This window comes from Penicillium subrubescens, assembly GCF_028828155.1.
Source record: "Penicillium subrubescens strain IBT 31985 chromosome Unknown utg000004l_segment0_segment0, whole genome shotgun sequence".
NCBI lineage: Eukaryota > Fungi > Ascomycota > Eurotiomycetes > Eurotiales > Aspergillaceae > Penicillium > Penicillium subrubescens.
Window position 1 is genome coordinate 1911946 of NW_026643154.1, and position 22675 is coordinate 1934620.

The following is a 22675-nucleotide window of genomic DNA, read 5'->3' on the forward strand; positions in this document are numbered from 1 at the left end:
ATAAAGTACCACCAAAGTGAGCGTACTTACAACCCCACCAAGATTAATGAGATACAATATCAGGACATATCAGCTTTGAAAAGAGAGGACTGCGTTCAAAGCTCTGGCAATGAGTGACAATCAGGCAATTCTCGACGCCGCGGAATATGGAACTCGCAAATGCCCCTCAGGCTTCTCCGATCACTCGTTCAAGACAGACAGTGGCGTAGAGCTTGCTGTACGAATCTGGCCCGCTGATCCCCCCGTTCATGAGCCAGCTCCAGTTGTCTTTTACACCCACGGTGGCGGGTGGTTCGCAGGAAACCACTTCGCGCCGCTCCCATGGATGGAACCAGGCTTTCGACAGCGAGGATACCATATCGTCTCACACAACTACCGGCTCGGTCCGCAAGCAAGCTATGAAATGCAACTGCAGGATTCTATGGATGCCGTGAGCTGGTGCCGAGCCAATCTACCTTCCATACTTGGCACAGACAAGGTAGACGTGAGCCAGTTGATCCTCTGCGGCGAGTCAGGCGGCACTCTTCTGGCTGGACTCATGGGACACCATCTATCACCACCACCAAAGGCTGTCATCCTCGTTTATGGAATACTTGATCCAGCAGCGGCGTGGCCCATCCTAGCGCCGGTTCCCGAGAACTCTGGAGTCACGCCACCATGGGTTGGCGAGTTCTCTGATGCTGAGCTGGAGGAATTTCTAAAAGACCGAGATAAATCCAATGTCTTGACAGATGCACTATGGGCTGATGAGAACAAGACTACGTCCGAGCAGGTGTTGAGTAGATGCTGGAAGACCGACGTCCGCTTCACCCGTCGGATACGACTTCAGTCGGAGCTTCTCCAGTGGCGATCTGACATAGCTGCTCGTGTCGGTTCTTTTGTCAGATCTGTACGCCTAGGCTCGCTACATGCTGAGCGATTCGCGGATGAAGAAGACCTGGCTACATTTTTGCTATCTATGTCACCATCTCCGCTTCTCGAGACAAAGACATGGTATCCGCCCACAGCTTTCCTACACGGCGTGGCTGATAAGGCTGCTCCGGTCGCACAAAGCCAGGCAATGGCAAATCGCCTCAAAGCGATGAATGTACCGGTCGTCGAATGCTACGAGCCTAATGAAGATCATGTTTTCGATCACAAATATACCGTGAGTAGCCTCCGGCGTAGGCATCATGGTAGTATATGCGCTGATTAATGATGTAGGGCTCTGATGTGCCGGGATGGGATACATATATCCAGCCAATTCTGGATTTCTGCAACGAGCATATCAGGTAACTGCGGATATAGTCTTAGTATGGGTGTATCATGCGGTTGCCCGCACAGGCTAGAATACCTCCCCGAAAGATCGTCTCCCGGGAGTACTTTTCTTGATATAGGCGGACATGAGATCTTATATTCCTGTTATCCGCTTAATATAGTGAGAATAAGATGATTCCAAGCCCATAAAAGACCTTGAGTTATTTGGTAGGTGACAGTAGCTAGCGTGTCGCATTTTATTAAGCTCGCTTGCTCAGGTCACTCACTCAGGTCACTACCGGTACTCTCTAGACAGGCCTAGTAAAAGAACCGGATGCTCGGCAGGTCAGATTCAATGAGTATCAGGAGCGTGCTGAACTCTACTCTGTGAGCAAAAGCGGCAAGAGGGTGAGCACTACAACAGAAGGGAAGCGCCAAGGGTTGCTGGACATTTGGTACACGCTAAATAGGCTCTTATAGTCAGGCGTCCCAATTATCGAATCATCGGACGTCGGCCACAATGTGATAGGCATTTTTACTGCTTCGTTTTATTCTACTTACTCTTTAATCTCTGTCTTGTTCGGCTGCTAAGCCCAATTTGATTTCGACGAATCTCGCTCCTTGTCTTCCAAGATTGCGACCTGAGTCATGGGCAACTTTTACCGAATGCGCAGTCAAAGAAACTAACAAAGACAATTATTGCTTTCACAGTATCCTCGTGGTTAGATCTCAAAGAAACGATCACAAGATTTGAGATCTGGCCTTGATTCAAACCTTACCGCCCTCACTTGCAGCTGCGGCGCACTCGATCGCAGAAGGCTTCCCAGAAAGCTTAGATGAACATGCATGTGATCATTTGCTGGTGCTACGGTGCAGGGATCTAGGTACACGAGTAGTGAGGGCGGATATGCAACGTGATAGGTCCAGGAAGGTAATCTTGGTATAGGGAGAGGGCGACCCAGATTGTCGATGGAAGTACAGCCGGCATAAGCCTTCATGCATCCGCATACATCCTATCATGCCTTAGCATGGCTTTAATTAATAACACAAGTGAGTTGTCCGTCCACCGATCCAGATGTTGGGACATGAAAACAATATTTATCCGTAGACATATGAAAGAACCTATAGACAGGCTTCTAAAAGTCACTTGACTATAGGAAGCCTTAGAGGTAGCTTGAAGTTCTCTACTCAAAGCTAATGAGCACTCGACAAACTGTTATCATCCTCCAGCTAATAGAACACCTCTGATCGAGTTTACGTGGGACATCGTGATGTAAACAATAATCCACCGTGGGAATGCACAGAGCCGATCGATCGTATGCATGCCTCCAACAATAATTGGCAGCCCGAAATAGAATGATCATGGTTCGGATGTATTCCATGAAGGCAAGTAGATCCTCGAGGAAAAGAGTGTTGTTTTTGCTAAGGTTTCCACATCTAAGCGTGAGGATCCGACCGCAAAAAAAAAAAAACAGAAGGCAAAACGTGCAGACGACCGATTTCGGCTTATCGCTCTTATCGCATTTTTGCCCGCCAATCCCCCACCTCTCTTGACCTTCATCCTTCAACAAATCCAGCTTCTTGCCCGATTGGCTGTTAGAATCATGTCTGTCAAGCGGGTCCTAGTAATTGCAGGCTCCGACAGCTCTGGTGGCGCGTAAGTTGGCCTTCCTGGTACTCATTACCCTCCGAAACGGATTCAGCCCATTCTTGCCAAGTCCTTTCCTAGCCATCCGGGCATATACACTCATCGAACTACCACTAGAGAGAGGCTAATTCAGGCGATAGTGGCTTGGAGGCAGATCAAAGGGTTCTAGCTGCCCATGGCTGTTATGCTCTGACAGCTACTACGGGGTTGACTGCGCAGAACACACTGGGCGTGCAAGACATCTTCGTCGTCCCACCAGAGTTCGTGAGAAAGCAGATCAACGCAGGACTGGAAGATGTTGGCGCAGATGTAGTGAAGTTGGGTAAGTGATATTGAAGAATCTTCGATATTTGCGGCTCTTTGCTGACTTTTCTAAGGAATGCTCTCGTCTGCGGAGACGATTGATGTCATCGCCGAGACCTTACAAGCTCACAAAGTTCCCGCCATTGTGCTTGACCCGGTGAATAATAACAACGCCCAGTATTTGACATTGCCAATTCTAATGATTGCATAGGTGATGGTTTCAACCAGTGGATCTCAACTTCTCCCAGAGAAAGCTGTTGAAGGGCTTCGATTCAAATTGCTCCCCATGACTACTGTTCTGACTCCCAATATTCCCGAGGCTCAACTCCTCATCAAAGATTCTGGATCCGAGGTTCCTGAACCCGCAGATATCAGTGAAATGATTGATCTGGCCAGGCGAATTTGCTCCCTAGGCCCCAAAGCAGTCCTCCTGAAAGGAGGTCATCTTCCGCTTACCAAGGACCACAAGGTTGCAAAGAGCCCAGAGGAGTCGACTACTGTGATCGATGTCCTATATGATAGCGAGACTTCAACAACAACTTTGTTCGAGACAGACTATCTGGTATCAAAAAACACACATGGGACTGGTTGCTCCCTTGCTTCAGCAATCTCTGCCAACCTAGCCATGGGTAAGGACATGGTACGAGCCGTTCGCAGTGCCGTGCGGTTCGTCGAGGCAGGTATCAGGACCAGCGTGGACTTGGGTAAGGGCAGTGGGCCAATCAACCATTTCCACTCAATTTATACTATGCCATTTGCACCGTAAGACATGAATCCAAAATTCCTGGCTTCGAACGCTTTGCTGATCATCTTTACAGTGGTCGTTTCCTTGAGTACATCATGGACCGTCCAGATGTCCAGGGTGCGTGGGAAAAGTTCATCAAGCACGACTTTGTTGAAGGTATGGGACAAGGTACACTTCCTGTGGAGCGATTCAAAGAATATCTTGTCCAAGATTACCTCTACCTGGTATGACTTCCTCTCCGAGACATGCATGTCAATCCAGCAATATTGATAGATCAAATCACAGGTCCAATTTGCCCGCAGCAATGCCCTTGCTGCGTACAAGTCTTCCGAAATGGACTCAATAGCAGCAGTTAGTACACCTCTGTTCATGTGTGATATACCCATCTAACTAATGTGTTCCAGTCGGCGCAAATTGTTCTGCACATTCAGCGAGAGATGGCCCTTCACATTGACTACTGTGCTTCCTTTGGTCTTTCGAAGCAGGAGATGGAAGCTTCTCCAGAAACGATCGGTAAGAGACTTGCGTTTGTTCCATCGGTTATTGGCATGAGTTTTCTGATCTTGCTCTCTTTCATAAACAGCTTGCACTGCATACAGCCGATACATTCTTGACGTGGGCCAATCGGAGGATTGGCTTGCCCTTCAGATGGCTCTGGCTCCCTGTTTGATCGGCTACGGTACAATTGCTAGACGATTGCACTCTGACGAAAACACTCTCCGTCAAGGCAACCAGTATTGGAAATGGATTGAGAACTATGTCGCAGACGACTATACAGAAGCTGTTCGCCTCGGATCAGGTAAGAGAGTCTGCCTTCATTCTATGGGAATATATCTGAATAACCCTCTCCTCTTTGATAGCTTTATTGGAGAACCACGTGCAAAAGGTATCGCCCAGTCGCCTGGAGGAATTAATTCGGATTTTCATGCGGGCTACCGAGCTGGAAATCAGTTTCTGGGACATGGGGCTGAGCGACCAGAAGTATTGAACGGATCAGATAGCCGGCTAAAATCTATAGGAATCAAGGTCAATCCAAACACTGAAACAGAGATTTTATTCTAACTTTTCCCACATTCCTTCCATCGGGGTATCCGGCATTCGCCCGATCTTGAAAATTTAAAGAATAATTTCGTGTCGAACCACGGAAATCAGTCTAGGCCAATCACGTGTGTAAGCGTAGACATGGGTCAGGTAATGATGATTACATCTTTGATACAGCATTACGTGCAATTTTCTTACGATATTATCACGTGCATTATAAGATAGGTATGTGTTAGGTCATATCTAGATTACTTCTGATTACATGTATTGTAAGCACTCTTATCACGTGATTACTAGTCCGAAAGGAGTAACGTTTTTTTTTTGCCTCCTGGCAATATTATTTTTTTCGCCGCTCCCCTGGCGACGACTTTTTTTCGTTCCTTCCTTAAGTTCTCCACGAACTCATCTTTTATCACCCACCTATCCTCTTCTTTCTCTTCTCTCCCCTCCATCAACCCTCTTCACTCCTACATCCTCTCATCTCTTCCGCAACAAAAAAAAAACACGCACATCCATCATGTCTTACGGTGGTGGAAACTCCCGTGGTGGCGACTCCTATCGGTAAGTTGTTTTGCTTCATATTCGGACTCTCGAAGCTCGCATCATGATCCTATGCGCCTTGGTTTTGTCTCTCTACGACTTGTGGAGGCTTTGGACGTGTCTCGTCTGTTTTTCGAGTTCAGCGCGATGCTTATCGGTCGCTGTTGGGCTGAAAATCGACGATTCTGAGCCTTGCCACTTCCACGTCCACATCCCCTTGACTACGCAAACTTTTTCTCATCACCTTGCATCAATATGGATCTTTTGCTAACTTACTTTACTCATACAGCTCCCGTGGCGGCGACAACGGCTACTCCAACGGTGGTGGCTACTCCAACGGCGGCGGTTACTCCGGCGGTGGTTCTGGTGGCTACGGTGGTGGTGGTCGCGGCGGCTACGGCGGCGGCGGTGGTGGTTATGGCGGAGCTGGCGGAGCTGGCGGTGACCGTATGTCCAATCTCGGTGCTGGCCTCAAGACCCAGGACTGGGACTTGAACACTCTCCCCAAGTTCGAGAAGTCCTTCTACAAGGAGCACCCCGATGTCTCTGCCCGCTCCGATGCCGAGGTTGAGGCTTTCCGCAAGAAGCACGAGATGGCCGTCACTGGCCGTGGTGTCCCTCGCCCCGTCGAGACCTTCGATGAGGCTGGTTTCCCTGCCTACGTTCTGTCCGAGGTTAAAGCCCAGGGCTTCGAGCGTCCCACTTCCATTCAGTCTCAGGGTTGGCCCATGGCTCTCTCCGGACGTGACGTTGTCGGTATTGCCGAGACCGGTTCCGGAAAGACTCTGTCTTACTGTCTGCCCGCTATTGTTCACATCAACGCTCAGCCTCTCCTTGCCCCTGGTGATGGTCCCATCGTCCTCATCCTCGCTCCTACTCGTGAGCTGGCTGTCCAGATTCAGACCGAGATCAGCAAGTTCGGCAAGTCCTCTCGCATTCGCAACACCTGTGTCTACGGTGGTGTCCCCAAGGGTCCTCAAATTCGCGACTTGTCCCGTGGTGTCGAGGTCTGCATTGCTACACCCGGTCGTCTGATCGACATGCTCGAGGCTGGCCGCACCAACCTCCGCCGTGTTACCTACCTCGTCCTCGACGAGGCTGACCGCATGCTTGACATGGGTTTCGAGCCCCAAATTCGCAAGATCATTGGCCAGATTCGCCCTGACCGTCAGACCTGCATGTGGTCTGCTACTTGGCCCAAGGAGGTTCGTCAGCTAGCTAAGGACTTCCTGAACGACTACATCCAGGTCAACATTGGTTCCTTGGATCTGTCCGCCAACCACCGCATCACTCAAATCGTCGAGGTGATGTCCGACTTTGAGAAGCGTGACCGCATGATCAAGCACATGGAGAAGATCATGGAGGACCGCGGCAACAAGATTCTCATCTTCACTGGTACCAAGCGTATTGCCGACGAAATCACTCGCTTCCTCCGCCAGGACGGATGGCCCGCGCTCTGTATGTGATCCCTTCTTCAACCCTTACTCGTTGTTCCTTGTACTAACAATTCTTTTCCAGCTATTCACGGTGACAAGCAACAGCAAGAGCGTGACTGGGTCCTCAACGAATTCAAGCAGGGCAAGAGCCCCATCATGGTGGCCACCGATGTGGCTTCCCGTGGTATCGGTATGAACAAATTGCAACCCCATTTCCCCTCCCCCCTCCCCTATTGTGATCCCCTCCTGAAGGGGCCCTTGAAACCACTCACCCGTGTTGATGTTGAAGAACACAACGGCACGGTGCTCAACTCTCTCCCGAAGCATGTTGGTATAAACACGACTTCGTCCAGGCGGAAACTCGGGTCATCTCAAATGGTTCCTCTTGACCAGAGAGGACCTTGGACTCACGGTGCAGTGTCTCAGAAAGCAGGTCTGACAGGATTTCTCCGACTCCTTTGTTGCTGAAACTCGTAAGCGAGTTGGAGTCCCTTTCTCTCAGCGTTGTTCTTGATCTGTTTCAAAAAAAGCTGCATTTCCAAGGTTTCTCTTAGGACCACGATTTTACCGCCATCTCATGGACTTGCTTCCCCCGGGGACCTTCTTCCAAGAAGCTCCGATCCGAGAGCAGTGATGATGCATCCACGTCCTGCACGACTGTGAAAAAAGGGGTCTTCCTGTGGCCACGATTGCTTTCCCCCCAACTAATGGTTTCTATTTGCTAACCCAATATTTGAAAAGATGTGCGCGACATTACCCATGTCCTGAACTACGACTACCCTAACAACTCGGAGGACTATGTTCACCGTATTGGTCGTACTGGCCGTGCTGGTGCCAACGGTACCGCCATTACCTTCTTCACCACTGAAAGTAAGTTTATTGTGTCGAACACCCTTCTTCCATTTGCCTGCTTCTACAAGATATCTAACCATTTTTCCTCCTCGCAGACTCTAAGCAGGCTCGCGACTTGGTCACCATTCTCTCTGAGGCCAAGCAGCAGATTGACCCCCGTCTCGCCGAGATGGTTCGCTACAGCGGTGGTGGCGGCGGTGGTGGCCGCTGGGGTGGTCGTGGCCGTGGTGGTTGGGGTGGCCGTGGCCGCGGTGGCGGCGGCGGCGGCAACAGCTTCACTGCCTCTAACGCTGCTCCCCTCGGCGGTGCCCGTCGTTGGTAAACGAACAACAAAAAAGACGCCCTCTCCGTGTCCATGCCGCTCCCGTGCGGTACACGTGGAGCTGGCGCCCCTGCGTCCATGGTAGACTTCTTATGTTCTTGTTTCTCGATTTCCCTGCGTAATTCGGTTCGGACGGCGTTATTTTTCTATGTCATAGACAGCTCTTCATGATTCCTATCGGTGTCGATTTTCTGCTCTGTCGACGAGCTCCTCCCGGATCTTCGTTTACAGCTCGCAGCAAAGTTTTCTAGCTTGGACCTTTCCAGGCCAATTCATACCAGATCATTCATAAAAGTGTCTCTTTCTTCCTGTCTCGATGAACTGCTCCGCTGAACATGCCAATGTGTTAGTGCAGATTATATTGGATAACCAAATATTTTATTGTTACTCCCTCCAGAAAAATTGTCTTCATAGAAGAAACACGGTATCCACCTTAGACATGATGTAGTCATTGCCCAGTCTTTCAAGTTTACCAACTTACTCCTTCAACCAATCTTCGAGCTCCTCTGCCAAAATACGATGCACGTGGCTCGTCATATGCCCCGAATTAAACCAGAAGTACGTGTCCAATGATGTAGGACATCCATACGCCTTGTAATCAGTATCAATATCCGGCTGATTATATCCAGCACAGAAATTAGTCGTATTCACAATCCCATACTTAGCCGGCTCATCCAGCATCGCGCTCAACCGCGCATGCGCATCGAACACCCGCACTTCCACATCCCCCTTCTCCTTCCCGAACAGCTCTGCCTTTGTCACAAGTGCATCATTGTACCATGCTACCTGCGTCGCGTTAGGATGCGGTGTGCTCGTGGCTTGATTTCCCGGCGTACGGTCTAGCGGAGGCAGGTTCATGAGAAGATAGGACCTGTAGCCTAGATCGTAGAGTTCGTTTACGGAGGTGAATAGTGTGCGGGTAAGATTGCCGTAGAATGTTGGGAAATCTACGGTGTATTTGGAACTATCGCCGACGTCGTTGATGCCGATCCAGATTGCGATTAGGGATTTGGAGGGTGGGAGGAAGGTTTGGAGGACTGGAGCGGCGTAGGTTTTGAATTGGGTGATTTGGTTGACGAGGGAGACGGTGTAGTTATGGTGGAGGGGGGTGCTGTGTATAGGAGGTGAAGCGTTAGTATGTCTCGACTTGTATGTTTTGAGGAGTGATTGGATGTGTTGGGATATTTGGAAGGCGGGCATACGTACTATTCTGTTGAAATGTCTGCTCCCGCAAATGCAAAGTCCCAGAGCTGCTTTGAGCAGGTTCTCGGCGATGTCATGCCTGGCTTGAGACCGCATTTTGTGAGGTATTCGACCCAGTTGGGCCCTCCCTCTGCAGTTGCAGTCTGGATATGGTGTTAGATATTGCTTCTGCTTTGCGGATGATATACGATATTTGAACTGGGATGGTGGTTACTGACTTGATTTTGCACAATCTTGTTTGATAGCAGGGTCTGTGCATCATATGAAAAGTCCAATTGATCGCCGATGAAGCTGTAGTTCTGGTGTCCATGGGTTCCCTGGACGTAGGTATAGGAGTCACCGAATGCAATGCTGCATTGGATGTTATTGGCATGTTTCCAAACATTGGAGATGATGAAGTTATCAGGGACAGGCATTTACTAACAGTGACCTTTTGGACGACCAATCGAATTTATCCCTTGGTCTCGACGTTGGAGATGCTACGTTGAAGGCAGCAAAGGGGAGAAGAGCTAGGACAAGTTCTGAGGTCCAGAGCATGTTGCTGGTTCCAATGCAAGTCAGAATTGAATATAAACGATATTGTATAATTGCTGGCTTATGTGTTTTTAATTGCTCGCTTTCATTCGCCCGGCTTCCCCTCTCACTGCTTGGTACATTCTCTATTTATACAGTTTTATACAACCTACCATCCCCGGATGAATGGAACGTTGATGTTCTTAACCCCGCAATCGCTTCCAAGTCCGGGGTAATTGTATACGAAGACGGAATAATTTTTTCCGTGGGCCATGGCGTGCCGAAGTTTAAGGATAAATGTCTGTGTGAGCTTCTCCGTAGACGCACCCAGGGCTTGGGTATAGTATGGGTTATAGGTTGCTATCATCCATCGGGGGATAATAGTCCGGTTCATTGGAGTATGGGGAAATATGGCTTAAAGGAAGACGACGTGTGTACCGAGTAGACTAAACCTTTGCAATTTAGTCTAAGAAGTATGCTTTTCGAGTGGAAGAAAATAATTTTTGTTTCATCGCTCAGAGAAAGACAGCCTAAGTGCTACACTTATGGAGGGAATGGTTAAGAGGATTTGGTTGTTCGTGGCTGCGTCACCGTGAAATAGAACCCGTGATATATATATTCGCCAACAAGCATCAACACCAAGACAGTCTCTAACCTCTCTTGGATTAAGCGTCATGATCGCTCGATCCGTCGGCATTTACTCTGTACTAGGGTTACAAGACCCGTATGACGTCTAGCGTTTCATCTGAGATCACCAAGATACTAGTTCGTGGCCCATCCGTCAATGTTTATGCTTAATCGTCCCACTAGGAGGCTATGCTAGTGCTAGTGGATTCGACTATCTTAGTAGGTTTCACAGCATCATGGATTGTACTGTAGAATATAAAGAGCACGCTAATAGGGACAGTTGGGGGGAATATATCTATTGCTTTTGCTTAGATAGGTCTCAGTTGCTAGCAAGGGTTCGTATACACGTTGTCGACGAGAGTCATGAACGTACGGGGCCAAGAGACCTCATGTCAAACACCCGATTGAGATCATCATGATACCACATTTCTGTCAGTAATTAAAGTCATTGACACCTCATCAAGTATTTCTCTAAAACAAGGCCAGCACCCTGACTCGATAGGGAGGTATGATGATATGATAAGCGACCACAGGCAAGTCGAATAACATGCATGATGCAGACAGAGCACTCGAACCAAGCCCTCCTGCATTGCATCGCCGATCGCCACCAAAAACCGTACCGCGTGTCAACACCCTTGGAACCCACAGAGCATATGCAAAGTACTTGATACAACAGAAGAAAAAAGACGGACATCTGCGCCTACTGCCGAACGGATGCCATTCGCACATGCATTGGCTCCAAAGCTTTTCTTTCTCCTGCAACCACCACGCGCCCCAAAGGTTCCCGACTCAGCAACGTGCAGCATGTCCACCACAGTCTAAGACATCGATTCCATATGTCTGCATAGCCGCCGTTGACGTATTCAAATTACACCGTATTGATTATATTCTCATCTTCGACACTGCTCACCTAACAGAAGGACAGGGGGCGGATATGAGATGAACCAAAATAGAACTGAATATAACCGCCTCCTCAGTACTGGCTTGCATACAGTACTCTAGTCGTTTTCCAATTTCCAATTTCCAGTTTTCATATCCCCCGTCTCCCGGCTTTTCGGAAAGTCAGCGTGCGCATTGGGAGAAGGCCTGCATGAATCAAGCGGCCAGTCCGCCAGGATGGCCGGCGGACCCCGCGCCAGGATTGCCACTAGTGGAAGCGCTAGTAGTGTAACGGGTTTCCCCTGTCATGCAGTACTGAAGTAATTTTATGCAGACTCTGTGTATGTACTTGTATCAAGTACTTTGTACCATTTTGACTTTTGGATTGTTGTCTTTTAACCTCCTTCCTAACACGAGGCTGCGCTGGCCAGCTGTACAGAGCAGCCGTAGAACATGCATGGAAACATGGCTTCCTGCTAGGCTAATTCGGGTAATATCATTTAGATCTGGACTTATCACGAGGGGGGACTGTACCATGTACTTTGCATTAATATTATGATCGGGCTGTTCGACACCGTACCGAGTACGGAGGTACTGATCGGTTATTTGCTGGGACGTGCCCCCGATCCAATTGCCTCTACAATGTGCAGCCACAGGGTGGGAACTGGAAATGGCGAGCTGGGATTTCACATGGTCGTAACAGAACTCCACCAACGACCTACATACAGGCAATATAGGAAATTGGACCTGGCGAGATTGATATTGGATAAGTCGAATGATTTGGAGGCTTGGCAGCGGCTAGAAATTACCAGTGATCATCCATCTGATCCATTTTTTTGACCGTATGTTTTTTGCTTTGATTCATTATTGAATCATCTTTATCCTCATTGATGCACTCCGCTGGCTGTGTGAACAAGTTACAGTAGGATTGAACTTTACCCGGACTATTATGACCCCCTGTCTCTCGGGATTCGGATCCTTGACTGAAAGGACTTAGCCCAGTGGCTACAATTATTGCACGTTTTTGCTTTTGTCTTTCCTTTCCTTGTTTCTCATCCTTGTTCTGTTTCTACTGGACTTGGATAATTGGTTCCAATACTACATACTTCAATATTTATGACGGAGTACGGGGTAAATTATTTCCATATTTTTTTCTCTACGTCTACTCCAGACTATCTATCTGCATACAGTATTCTCATGCCAATCCAAACCTAACCTAACCCATCTCCACCTTGGGAGTCACTTGCCCATTCCGTGCCTCATCCTGTAACCGAGGAGGTGGCCACTCTCCGCACCCGCGCAATGGTTCTGCTGTGCTGTACTGTACAGTGGACATGGATAATGAATCCGGGAAGGGAACGAGGCTCCGGGGGGAACAATCGATAAGTTCCGTGATCATCAGCTGGGATGGTCGACCCGCGTCGCGCACGAGTCGTCATGATTCCTCCGAGGCGGTCTAACACGATCTGCCGAAGGATTAGGCGGGTAAGACTTACCATGTCTGGCGTAGCATCCCATCGAAAACTTTCGGGTCCGCACTGGCCATGGCCCCCAAAGCTCAAAAGTTCCAATGTGGACAGGCCGAGTGGGGACGGAGATTGCACGGAGTGGATCACGGAGAAAGAGGTCAGTTCAGTGGACTTTCCCTGAGCACGGGGCACGTCTCTATCCGATTTGGCCTGATTGCTAGCAGTATGTAGTTAGTCAGCTGAATTACTAACTGTCTTTGGAGTAGTTACAGAGTACGACACTTCGGCAAGAGGCTCAGGTGTTGTTGTACCCGAGGGATCAACCCCAGTTCCCACTAAAAAGTACTGACAGCTTAGGCGGTTGCTTTTCTCCCTCTTCACTGGGGGATCATCGCAAGGAAGGCCTAGAGGATATCAGATTGCTGCTAGTGCGTACCTCACCAACGGGCTGGTACCTATGTTGTTCATACAAAGTACAAGAATCCATAGTGAATGTAATTGTTCACACGTGTACAGATTACCTCCACTGCGTAGACTGAGTAATAACAATCTAAGTATTAAGACCCTCGTCTATGTCCCACTCGGCTGTCCTACTGCAGATACAAGACCGTGATCGTCCCCATCCAAGCTTTCTCCGGAGTATATCCGTGCCTCGACCAGTCCATATTGTGATTCTTCCACGCACGTGCTTGTCGGAATTTGTACTTGATAATTGGAGGGGTTGTTTCTCTCGAATTAACAGTACCGTATTATTTGCTCGTTAATTTGCCTCTCCCCCCTTATGTATGCATCTCTACTAATAAGCCACAGCCGCGGAAAGCGCCTCGCTAAGTGCAGGAAGGCTGTCTGAGCGATGCGAGTACGGTGAGATCAACCTTTCCCCCCTTCCGGCCTACCTTAATCTATGAAAGATTATTCCCACTCAAAGGACAAATACACCTTTGATTAAAGGTTCCGTCCATGCCAAGCATCGCCTTTCAATGCCGCCAACGCACTGATTCGATCGACAACCAGCATGCAGCTGTGGACATGGCGTGGACATGAAAACTGGGGACATGCTGGAGCCCACTTCGGAGGGATCGTCCGAGGTTACAGAGGTCCAGTTGAACCAAGTTGCGAAGTCTAGCATGACCTCCGTATCCCGCGTACTGGAGACCTGCGGCTGCGGCGTCCAATGGCAGAGATGCTATATGAATTTGATATTGATCATCCCGGGCGTTAAGAGTCCGGATATCCCGTAACCCAGTCGCGTTATAGTATTAACTGTACGAAGTATGGGCGTGTTCTTTCCCTGGTCCAGTCGGGATCTCCTCTCTTGTCTCTCTCCCATGGAGCTCTCCGCGGAGGTCCCACACAGAGCGGACGCGATAGGTAGCGGAGTCTGCCTAGATTGCCGACCGACCAGCGCTCCGCTAGGTCGGCCGTAGCTTGTCTCTGTCCATCTAGACCTGCGGTGTTTTCTTTGAACAAATCGAAGCTCGCAAGTCTTCCCATACCCGTTAGATGAATGTTGACGAAACAGTAAAAAAAACAAAAGCAAAACTTCAAATCGGGAATGTGGAGGGACATCGGTAAGCGCCCCCTGTGTCAAACCAGGCCCCCCTATTGTTTGCTTTGGCTGGAAGAGTGAGTGCTTTTTTCTCGCTTCACCGGCAGTGGATGAACAGGTTCCGCCTGCGCGGGGGTGAGATCCAGCCCGCCATGATTGGCCAATCATCGTGCGCATATAAAGAGAAAAGAGAAGAGCTGTTTTCCCGAGGTTGAAGACTTGCAGCAGTTCTGCATCTGGAGTTTGGATGAGTTTCCATATTCCCGTTTCTTTCCTATCTAAAATGACAGAAAAGGTTCCACTTTGAACTTGTATTTCCACAGGGAAAATAGTGGTATACACGTGAGATGTAGAACTAGGCCGGATCGAATCTATGGACCTGAATGAACCTCCTCTAATCTCCTCCGTAGATTACTAGATATAACATAATTATCCGTATACATGGTTAAGAAGATACCCTCAATGCCTACCAGAGTTGCAACTCGAACGGCTCACTTACTGAAAGCTCCGGAGAGCCACCGATAACTCCGCTGAGGGGATAAATCTGGAGTAAGTACATAATAGAATGGCACCTTATGAAAAACGTGATTGTTACCAATGACCAATAAGCACCAGTCATCAGCAGACGGTTCCACGGGCCTGACCAAGCACGACAACCAACCCCCCTTTTACCCTTTAGGGTCAGCAAGGTTTAGACGATTCTGTCAATGTATTGCTATAATTAAACATTTAATCAGAGCTCACCCAGTCGTATCGCATATCGTATGATGACTGAAGCATTGGGCGCTGAGAAACCCACGGTACCACTCTATCAATCAAGAACGGAGCAACAAGTGTACGAGACCAGAACTGGAAATATCCGGCCAAAGAAAAGAAAAAAAAGACCCAGCTCGAATGATTGCAGTGGGGAACGATTTCCCCTCCCAGGCTTCTCCGCTGTCCATTCATCGTGCATCTTTTTAATGCAAGAAATAGGGGGCGAGAGCGCAATCGCGGAAATCTCCGTTCGTAAGGACGGGGAGGAGGCACGTATTCGTTCAGGGTTGTACTCTTACTTTGTCCACAGGACTGACAACGTGCCGAATGACTGAATCATAGTACTAGCAATGAGAATCATATCATCCTTGAAGCCTTGAGGTGGCCGTGGGCTAGCTAGCCTCCGATCACGGACAGTGGGGACTTTGGTGTTGTTGTTCCTTCGACTCCACCGACGCGTTCCTGAGTGTATCGTCCGTGACACAGGGTTACGCGAGAGCCGACCGAGTCATTCTTATCTCCCCCCGTTTTTTTCTTGACTGCGGCTTTAACCTACAGGAGGGGAGGACTGTTGGACGTTTCGACGGTTAGACTACTACCGCTAGACTATTAGACTAGGTCTATCAGATGTGATCCAGTGATCCTGACTGGAGACAGTTAATCAACGGACGTATACTCCGTTTGTATACTATGAATTACATGATTATCGATATCTCGAGTGTGCTTGAGATAATGAGAATCAAAAGGGGATGTTGCAAAGAGTGACACATGTACTCAACGTGAAGCAACTTCCCCTTCTTTCTACCCCCCGTCTCGTCTACATGGATTGCGAATTTCCTGGCTCTCGCGGCATCTCGGAATCGAGGGAGGTACCGGCTACCTAGGTGGTAGTGGATAAGCTCCATCTGTGAGTTGTACTGGTACTCTCGGCCCCCCAATCTCCGACCACCGCTTTTTTTCCTCCTATGAGGGACGTCTATCTATGGGTATCGCCTAGCCAGTTCCTTGTTTCCCCAAAGGTGGTCCGGTCCATAGATATCGATGTTGATAATTATTATTAATTTCAACACATTGATGCCCTGTTAAGGGCAATTATGTATGAGAAAGTCAAACCTATTAGGTTCATGAAGACTGCAAAGAAGATAATGGCCCAAGCGATGATCCCCAAAATTGCCAGATCGTATCCCTCTTCTTTTGCACAAAAGGATACTTCCTGACTCCGTCGACATCGTGGCCCAGAATCTCATACCTAGAAAGAGAAGGTACCGGCTGCAGCCGCCCCGGCTTTCAAAGTTTCTCAAGCAGACTTTTCAACTAAACCTGAATAGGAACCCAGTAACCACCCAAAAACCCAACCAAAACCCACCGGAGCTGCTCCACCGGCCTGCCCGCCATTGCGTCCCCTGTAGTCTCCTCTTCCCTTTTAGCCCTGGTCTTCCCGAGTTCCCATCGCTTCTGCTTCCCCCGGCTTGCACTAGTCCTCTTTCCGGTGTAGCTCGGGGCTACTCCGGGCCTAACCAGTAACCAGTGGGCCACTAGATACCCACCGGATCCCTCTGAATCAAGTTACTGGATCATCGTTGGATCAATGCTGGGACCTGGTTGTTCCCACTAGTCCTAGTTGAGTCTCGCTTCCATCGCGCCCCTCAAGATTCCTCGGGCACGCCATTTCCTTGCACCAATCTTGGGTTCTTGGCTCCTTTCCCACCCCCCTCCTCACGGGCACTATGCTGTTTTTTCTCTTTTATTTTATTTTATTTTATTATTTTCTCTCTCTCTCTCTCTCTCTCTCTCTCTTTCTTTCTTCCCCTGGGACTATCCGTTGCCCGTCGTTGCTCTTCTGACAGCGATCTTGGTTGGTACCCACGGAGCGCAGACGCTAGGTTCACTACTCGTCGCGCCAGAGACGCGCCCGAGTTGCGGGTAGACTAGTCTGATGGGAGGCTAAACCGAGTTCACACTTATCAAAACAGTGGACTGGTTAAGTGTAGTTAAATATACGGAGTATGGACTAGTGAGATGTCTTGGACGGAGACTAAGGTGGCCTGTAACTATGCTTAATCTCATCCACAGACCACATCAGTAAATCTACATGTATGTAAACCTACCTACCTTGGTACTTGGTACAGTACACTTCCGGACAAAGAAGATCATGGTATTGAATGAACACCGCTCCGAGAAAAAAGTTAATAGACAAATCCATACGTATGCCACATGTTCTTGATCAAATCAGTTCGCCACTGTTCTTCTCTCTCCCCTGTCTTCCCTTATTCATACAACCCCCGCCTCAGTGGGATCCGCTTTGTCAGAAGGAGAGAACGAGAGAAAGAAAAATTACATCTCATCAGGCGGACGAGGGAAATTGGGAATTGGGAGACCCTCAGCCGGTCCCTGGTGAGGGGAAAGGGGGCCAATCCAGGAATTTGCAGCGTGTCGTCCAGTTTCTCGGAGTATTGTGTGGAAAAGGGAATGGTCCGACGGTCAGAAAGTGAAATAGAAATTAAAAAAAAAGGAAAATAATAATGCATAATAATAATATTAAAAATATAAACTCCAATTACGGATGAAAGAAAATGAAAATGGAAAATTAATATGATATGATGGATAGGGAAAGGAGTACGGAGTATGATAACGAGAATAGGAATTGTAATGTAGTAGTAATTATGATTAGGATTATGATTTTGGTTATTATCTGTACATTTCATGATTCCAATGGGGCATGAATACCTCCATTTTTGGTGATTTTGGTGTTGGTGATTGGCTTGGTGGCAGTCATCTCTCTGGGTCGCATTTTGCCTGCGACCGGGAAGGACTCCGTAACCCTTAGGACTTCGACGAGGCTTGCTTCGGGTTGAAGGTGACAAAATGGGGGAGGGATTCGAACCAATTGAAGAACTACTATGCCAATTTGAGAAACAAGGATATCATAGTGAGTTTAGTCCTCATAGCAATAGTGTTTGATCTCTATTTCATCTTCATACATGTCAAGATCTGTATACTGTGTAGCGTAGATTCATGCTTTCATGCATAAATTGTATTCATATCTCGAGATATCCCTCAATTCCCCCATATCTCTCTCAATTGATCCCCCTAATATGGTGACATAAAATGCAACTTCTCGTAATCATCCCGTAAGAAAGAGAGTAAAAAAAAGCGCCAAAATTACCCAGCTCCACTGGGATGTTGTTCCCCACCGCATCCTCGGATCCCACGAGGGAAGAGAGTAGTACACTGGTCTTGCCGAATCGTCCAGCTACGGTGACTCCCGGTCTTTTTGAGGCCCTGCTGCACCTTTTAACCCTTTTAACTAGCTTGCTGCTAACCCGCTCTTTTGAACCATCTTTTTTTATTGTTTCTTTTTATTTCCCGTTACCTTATTTTCCTGGTACGAGCCGACCAGGACTAGGAAGAAACGAGACATCGTTACTCGCGCTATCCTTTCCCCTCCTCTCCGCCTTAAACCTCCAATCCTCCAATCCTCGATCTCATTATTGTCCACCCCCCCCCTCTATCACTTCTGCTTTCTCTCTCTTTGTATCTCGAGGAATCTTGTTATTTGTTCTTTTTCCTACCCGCGTGTTTTTCCGTGCCGGTGCCTGCTTGTTCCTGCAAGCCATTCTTCGACCGTCCAAACTAAACCCTCTTCTCTTGGACAACGCGTCGATCGTCTCTGGGCTTCGTTCAGATCTCCACAAAGGCGAGGATCTACAGCCTTTTTGACGACCAACTGGTTCTTCATATTCACACATCTCTTGTGAAGTGGTAAGTGTTATCTCTTTTCTTTCTCTTTCTTTTTCTTCCAAGACCGAAGATCGGACATTCGAAGTATACAGGCGAGTCTCGTGGAGCAAAGCAACGGTGGAAGCGCGGGCAAGCCACGATTTCCAACGTGGCGAGTCTAGTCTCTTTGGTCCCTTGCGTGCAACGTGCCCCCGAATCTTGTCAATTTCCCCGATTTCCTTTTTCTTCCCCCTCTCTCTTGCTCTCTGGTCGATTTGGTTCTTTACTGTGTCTCTCTTTCCGCTGTGTCTCTCGACTGGCTAGACTTTCACTTCTTTACTTACTCTCACACTTTCCCCTCCCAATTCCCACACACCATCAACAACACCCACACACCCCTCAATTCTCCCGCGCTGACACGCTGGTGGCCAACGCGTCTGCAGGTGAAAAATAAAATACACGGAAAATAACATCCCAAACACTATTACTACCCCCCTGGAAATCTTTCCCCTCCCTCCCCCAATCCGGATCGGAAGGCCAAAAAAAAAAACTCTCCTGCGCGCGCCGCATCCCCGACTTTTATATGGACCGACCCACCTCCGAGTACGCACAGTCAGGTTCGCACCACCCACCACCAACACAACCACCATCATCTTCCTCTCACGGCAACCATTCTGATCATCATCCTGAACATCCTGCAGACCAGACCTCTGCTGCTGCTGCTGCCGCTGCCGCAACTCACTACACTCACACCCCGCAACCTGAAGTACGCCCCAACCCGCAGTACTCGCACACACCGCAGCCCGAGGCCCGACCCGCCAATATTTCCTCTTCCAACACTCCCCAGCCCGAGTACGGCCTGAACCCACCGCCCGCTCGCTCGCCTGCATACCACCAGGATTACCTGCCGCGTCCACCTCAGTCCTACGCTCCCAACTCTCAACCCGGTGGTGCGCCCGGCATGGCTCAAGCAACAAGTCCGTTCCTGCCCTCTTCTTCCAAGTCTTCTTCTGCATCCATGCCTCCTCCTCATTCTTCTGCCTCCGTTCCTGTGTCGGATCCTGCCGCGACTTCGCGCAGCCCTGACCTCGATCCCGCTCTTACTTCTTTGCATTCTGCCTCCTCCTCCAACTTCACCTCTGACGCGGCTGTCCCATTAGATCCCTCGCTCCCGGCCAACAGCCCCACCTATCCTCCTCCCTACTCCCCTTACCAGCCTCAGGGACACGACATGGCTCAATACCAGGGCCACCCACCCCCTCCTCATCAGATGTACGCGCGCCCGGATTGGCCGCATAGCTATGGACAGCAACATCACGGTCTGCCGGGACCTTATGCCTCCCCGGCTGCTACTACGGTTGGTTCCGCCTCCCCTGCTGCAACCGCAGGCCCGCGCCCTGGCCAGGTATGTTTTTTGATGATTTCCCCTGGGGGAAAACAAGGTTTCGAAGGCTTCTTTTGTATCTTTCATTGCCGTTGGTCTTGGACGCGCTCTGGGCTTTACGCAACTCACACTCTGGAAGTCGAAAGTCGAGAGTCGCCACTTTCCTTTTCCTCCCCCAGGGATCGTCAAAAAACAGCGCTTGTCCTTTTCATGGGTGAAACTGGGATCTTGCTGGATCGTTTCGTCACTCTATGCGGAATTGGTGTGGCTAACGCGTTTTTTTTTTGCTTTTCTTTACAGGTTTACTCTTTCGTTCCTATTCCCGGTGCTCAGCAGCACAAGCGCCCCCGTCGCCGGTACGAGGAAATCGAGCGCATGTACAAGTGTGGATGGAACGGTTGCGAGAAGGCATATGGTACACTGAACCACTTGAACGCACACGTGACGATGCAGTCGCACGGTGCTAAGCGTACCCCCGAAGGTGAGACCATCCCCCTCTTTCTTTGCATGTTGCCGTGTTCTCGCGCCGTCGGCGATTTGCCCGAGGTCTTGTTTGTCATGCGATCTCGAGGTCTGTCGCAAATGGCTGGATTGGGTTAGCGCCGGCAGCTACGCGCTAGTGAGTTACACTAGATTTCGCGGGGCCGCAGTAGCGTGGTCGACGGCGTGGAGGTTAAGCTTGTCTAAGCTTGCCTACTTATCCCTTTCCCAACTAGCGGGCACTTTCTTCGCACCCGACCTCGTCGTCGACTGTCCCCCATCAACCCCCCATCCTACCTCACCTCGAAACTTCTTTTGGGCTTTTCCTTTATACTCTTTGTCTTGTCACCCACATATACTGACTTTGTCTTCCTCTTTAGAATTCAAGGAGATTCGCAAGGAATGGAAGGCCCGCAAGAAGGAGGAAGAGTCTCAGCGTAAGGCTGCTGAAGAGCGTGAGCGAGCTGCTGCCCAGGCTGCCCAGGCCGGTCAAGTCGATGCCCCCGGATCTTCTGACCCCTCTCAAGGTGGTCAGCCCCCCGCTTACGCCAGCGGCGTTCGCCCTCAGCTGCCTCCCATCGGCTACCAGCCTGCCGACGGTCAAGTCCCCAACCAATACGGTGGTCCTGGCGGTGGCATGGTCTACCAGAGCAACGGACAGATGGGGTACCCTCCCAACTACCCTCACTCCCCTTACCAGAGCGGTCCCGTGTACCAGCAACGTGAGTAAAAACAAAACAAAAGCAAAGCCAGCGTCGCCATCTTGTATTTCTCTGCCAATGACCGGTCCTCTTCCACATTCTTCTCTGGTTTGGATCTTTGTCACTTTCCTGCCCTTCGGTCAATACCTCGCCATGCCATCATCCATCTTCTCTCTCGCAGGAATCGGTCGGCTGATTACTTTTCGCTACGGCTACTTCAGAGACGCACTCGCCCAGCTACCCGCAATAATTTTTACATAATTCGCCGTGTCTAGCCCATGCCTCCCATGCCCTCTCCTCTCCTACGCTGGGACGAACTCTGCATCCCCATCTCCTTGCTGTTGTGTGGCTGCCTCAACTTTTGCCTTGCTCCTTTCAGTTTCAACTGTACTGCTCTGCTCTCTCTGCTTCTCTCTGCTCTGTGTTCTCTTTTTTGCTTAATCACGATATCCCATTGTCTGACTTCTGTCACGTCGTCGCCGGATCTTTTCTTTTCCGGATATCACTATGTCTGTGGTCCGCTTATTTGTTCCTCAAACCATGATACCATCCTCTTGCGACTTTAATTCAGACAGTTCCAAGAGTGGCTTTTTTTCGACAATTTCCTCCTCGCTGGTTCCCTTGAATTCTGATTCCGATTCCGATTCCGATTCCGATTTCTCCTTTGCCTCTTGTATTAGAGTTATGTGCGACGGTCTTGTTGAGGGGAACGGATCATCTAGAGCAGAATATCCGCCTCTCTTCTTTGTTCATGAAGAAAGAGTGTGCTATCCTTTGGTTTTTGTTGTCTTTTTGTGTCTTGCAGACCTTTTCAGGTCCGTATTGCTGATCTTTGCCCCCCATGAAGTCCTAACTCCTGGACCGGGCGGATGGTGGATTTCTCCTTCTTCTTGGGGGATTTCGATCATTTTGGATCCTCAATTTTCCGTTCTGTGCTGCATGAATGCCTCCTTGTACGCTTGTGCTATGCCCCACCCGCTTTGCGCCTCCCCTTTTTTATGGCCGTGACCCCTGTTTATTATGTGGGGATTCTTCCGAAAATGGCTCTTGCTGTGTGTCCGTTTTTTTCTTATGGAGGGTTTGTCCGTTGGGTTTTGTTGTTTGCGCCTTTGCCTCTCTTGTTTTTTGCCTGTTATGTGTGGAATCTTTGCTCGTTTTGCGGAATTGACGTCACTTTTTGTGCGTCAGGTGTTTATCTGCACATTTTTTCCTTTCTTTTCCTTGTTCTCTGTTTTTTCCTTGATTGGTTTCTGTTACCTTTAACGTACATT

At 49.3% G+C, this 22675-nt stretch overlaps 5 protein-coding genes across 5 annotated transcripts; 4 read left to right on the forward strand and 1 right to left on the reverse strand.

Annotated features, from left to right (window-relative positions):
* Nucleotides 1-109: 109 nt before the first annotated feature.
* N7473_005791 (alpha/beta hydrolase) lies at nucleotides 110-1275 on the forward strand (the record flags this gene model as incomplete). Its single annotated transcript, XM_057151731.1, has 2 exons — nucleotides 110-1147; nucleotides 1204-1275. The coding sequence occupies 2 exons, from the start codon at nucleotides 110-112 to the stop codon at nucleotides 1273-1275; spliced, it is 1110 nt and encodes a 369-aa protein (XP_057009536.1).
* Nucleotides 1276-2840: 1565 nt separating this feature from the next.
* On the forward strand, nucleotides 2841-4920 carry N7473_005792 (uncharacterized protein; the record flags this gene model as incomplete). Its single annotated transcript, XM_057151732.1, has 9 exons — nucleotides 2841-2893; nucleotides 3025-3206; nucleotides 3262-3344; nucleotides 3399-3949; nucleotides 4006-4156; nucleotides 4218-4283; nucleotides 4337-4445; nucleotides 4516-4731; nucleotides 4793-4920. 9 exons carry the CDS (start codon nucleotides 2841-2843, stop codon nucleotides 4918-4920), a joined length of 1539 nt encoding a protein of 512 aa, XP_057009537.1.
* Nucleotides 4921-5490: 570 nt separating this feature from the next.
* On the forward strand, nucleotides 5491-8123 carry N7473_005793 (DEAD-box ATP-dependent RNA helicase DBP2; the record flags this gene model as incomplete). Its single annotated transcript, XM_057151733.1, has 5 exons — nucleotides 5491-5534; nucleotides 5803-6971; nucleotides 7032-7139; nucleotides 7691-7819; nucleotides 7897-8123. 5 exons carry the CDS (start codon nucleotides 5491-5493, stop codon nucleotides 8121-8123), a joined length of 1677 nt encoding a protein of 558 aa, XP_057009538.1.
* Nucleotides 8124-8600: 477 nt separating this feature from the next.
* On the reverse strand, nucleotides 8601-9863 carry N7473_005794 (SGNH/GDSL hydrolase family protein; the record flags this gene model as incomplete). Its single annotated transcript, XM_057151734.1, has 4 exons — nucleotides 8601-9234; nucleotides 9330-9469; nucleotides 9545-9677; nucleotides 9751-9863. 4 exons carry the CDS (start codon nucleotides 9861-9863, stop codon nucleotides 8601-8603), a joined length of 1020 nt encoding a protein of 339 aa, XP_057009539.1.
* Nucleotides 9864-19422: 9559 nt separating this feature from the next.
* Nucleotides 19423-21654, forward strand: N7473_005795 (putative C2H2 transcription factor (Con7); the record flags this gene model as incomplete). The annotated part of the gene is made up of 5 exons (XM_057151735.1): nucleotides 19423-19456; nucleotides 19541-20244; nucleotides 20524-20704; nucleotides 21084-21425; nucleotides 21626-21654. 5 exons carry the CDS (start codon nucleotides 19423-19425, stop codon nucleotides 21652-21654), a joined length of 1290 nt encoding a protein of 429 aa, XP_057009540.1.
* Nucleotides 21655-22675: the final 1021 nt, after the last annotated feature.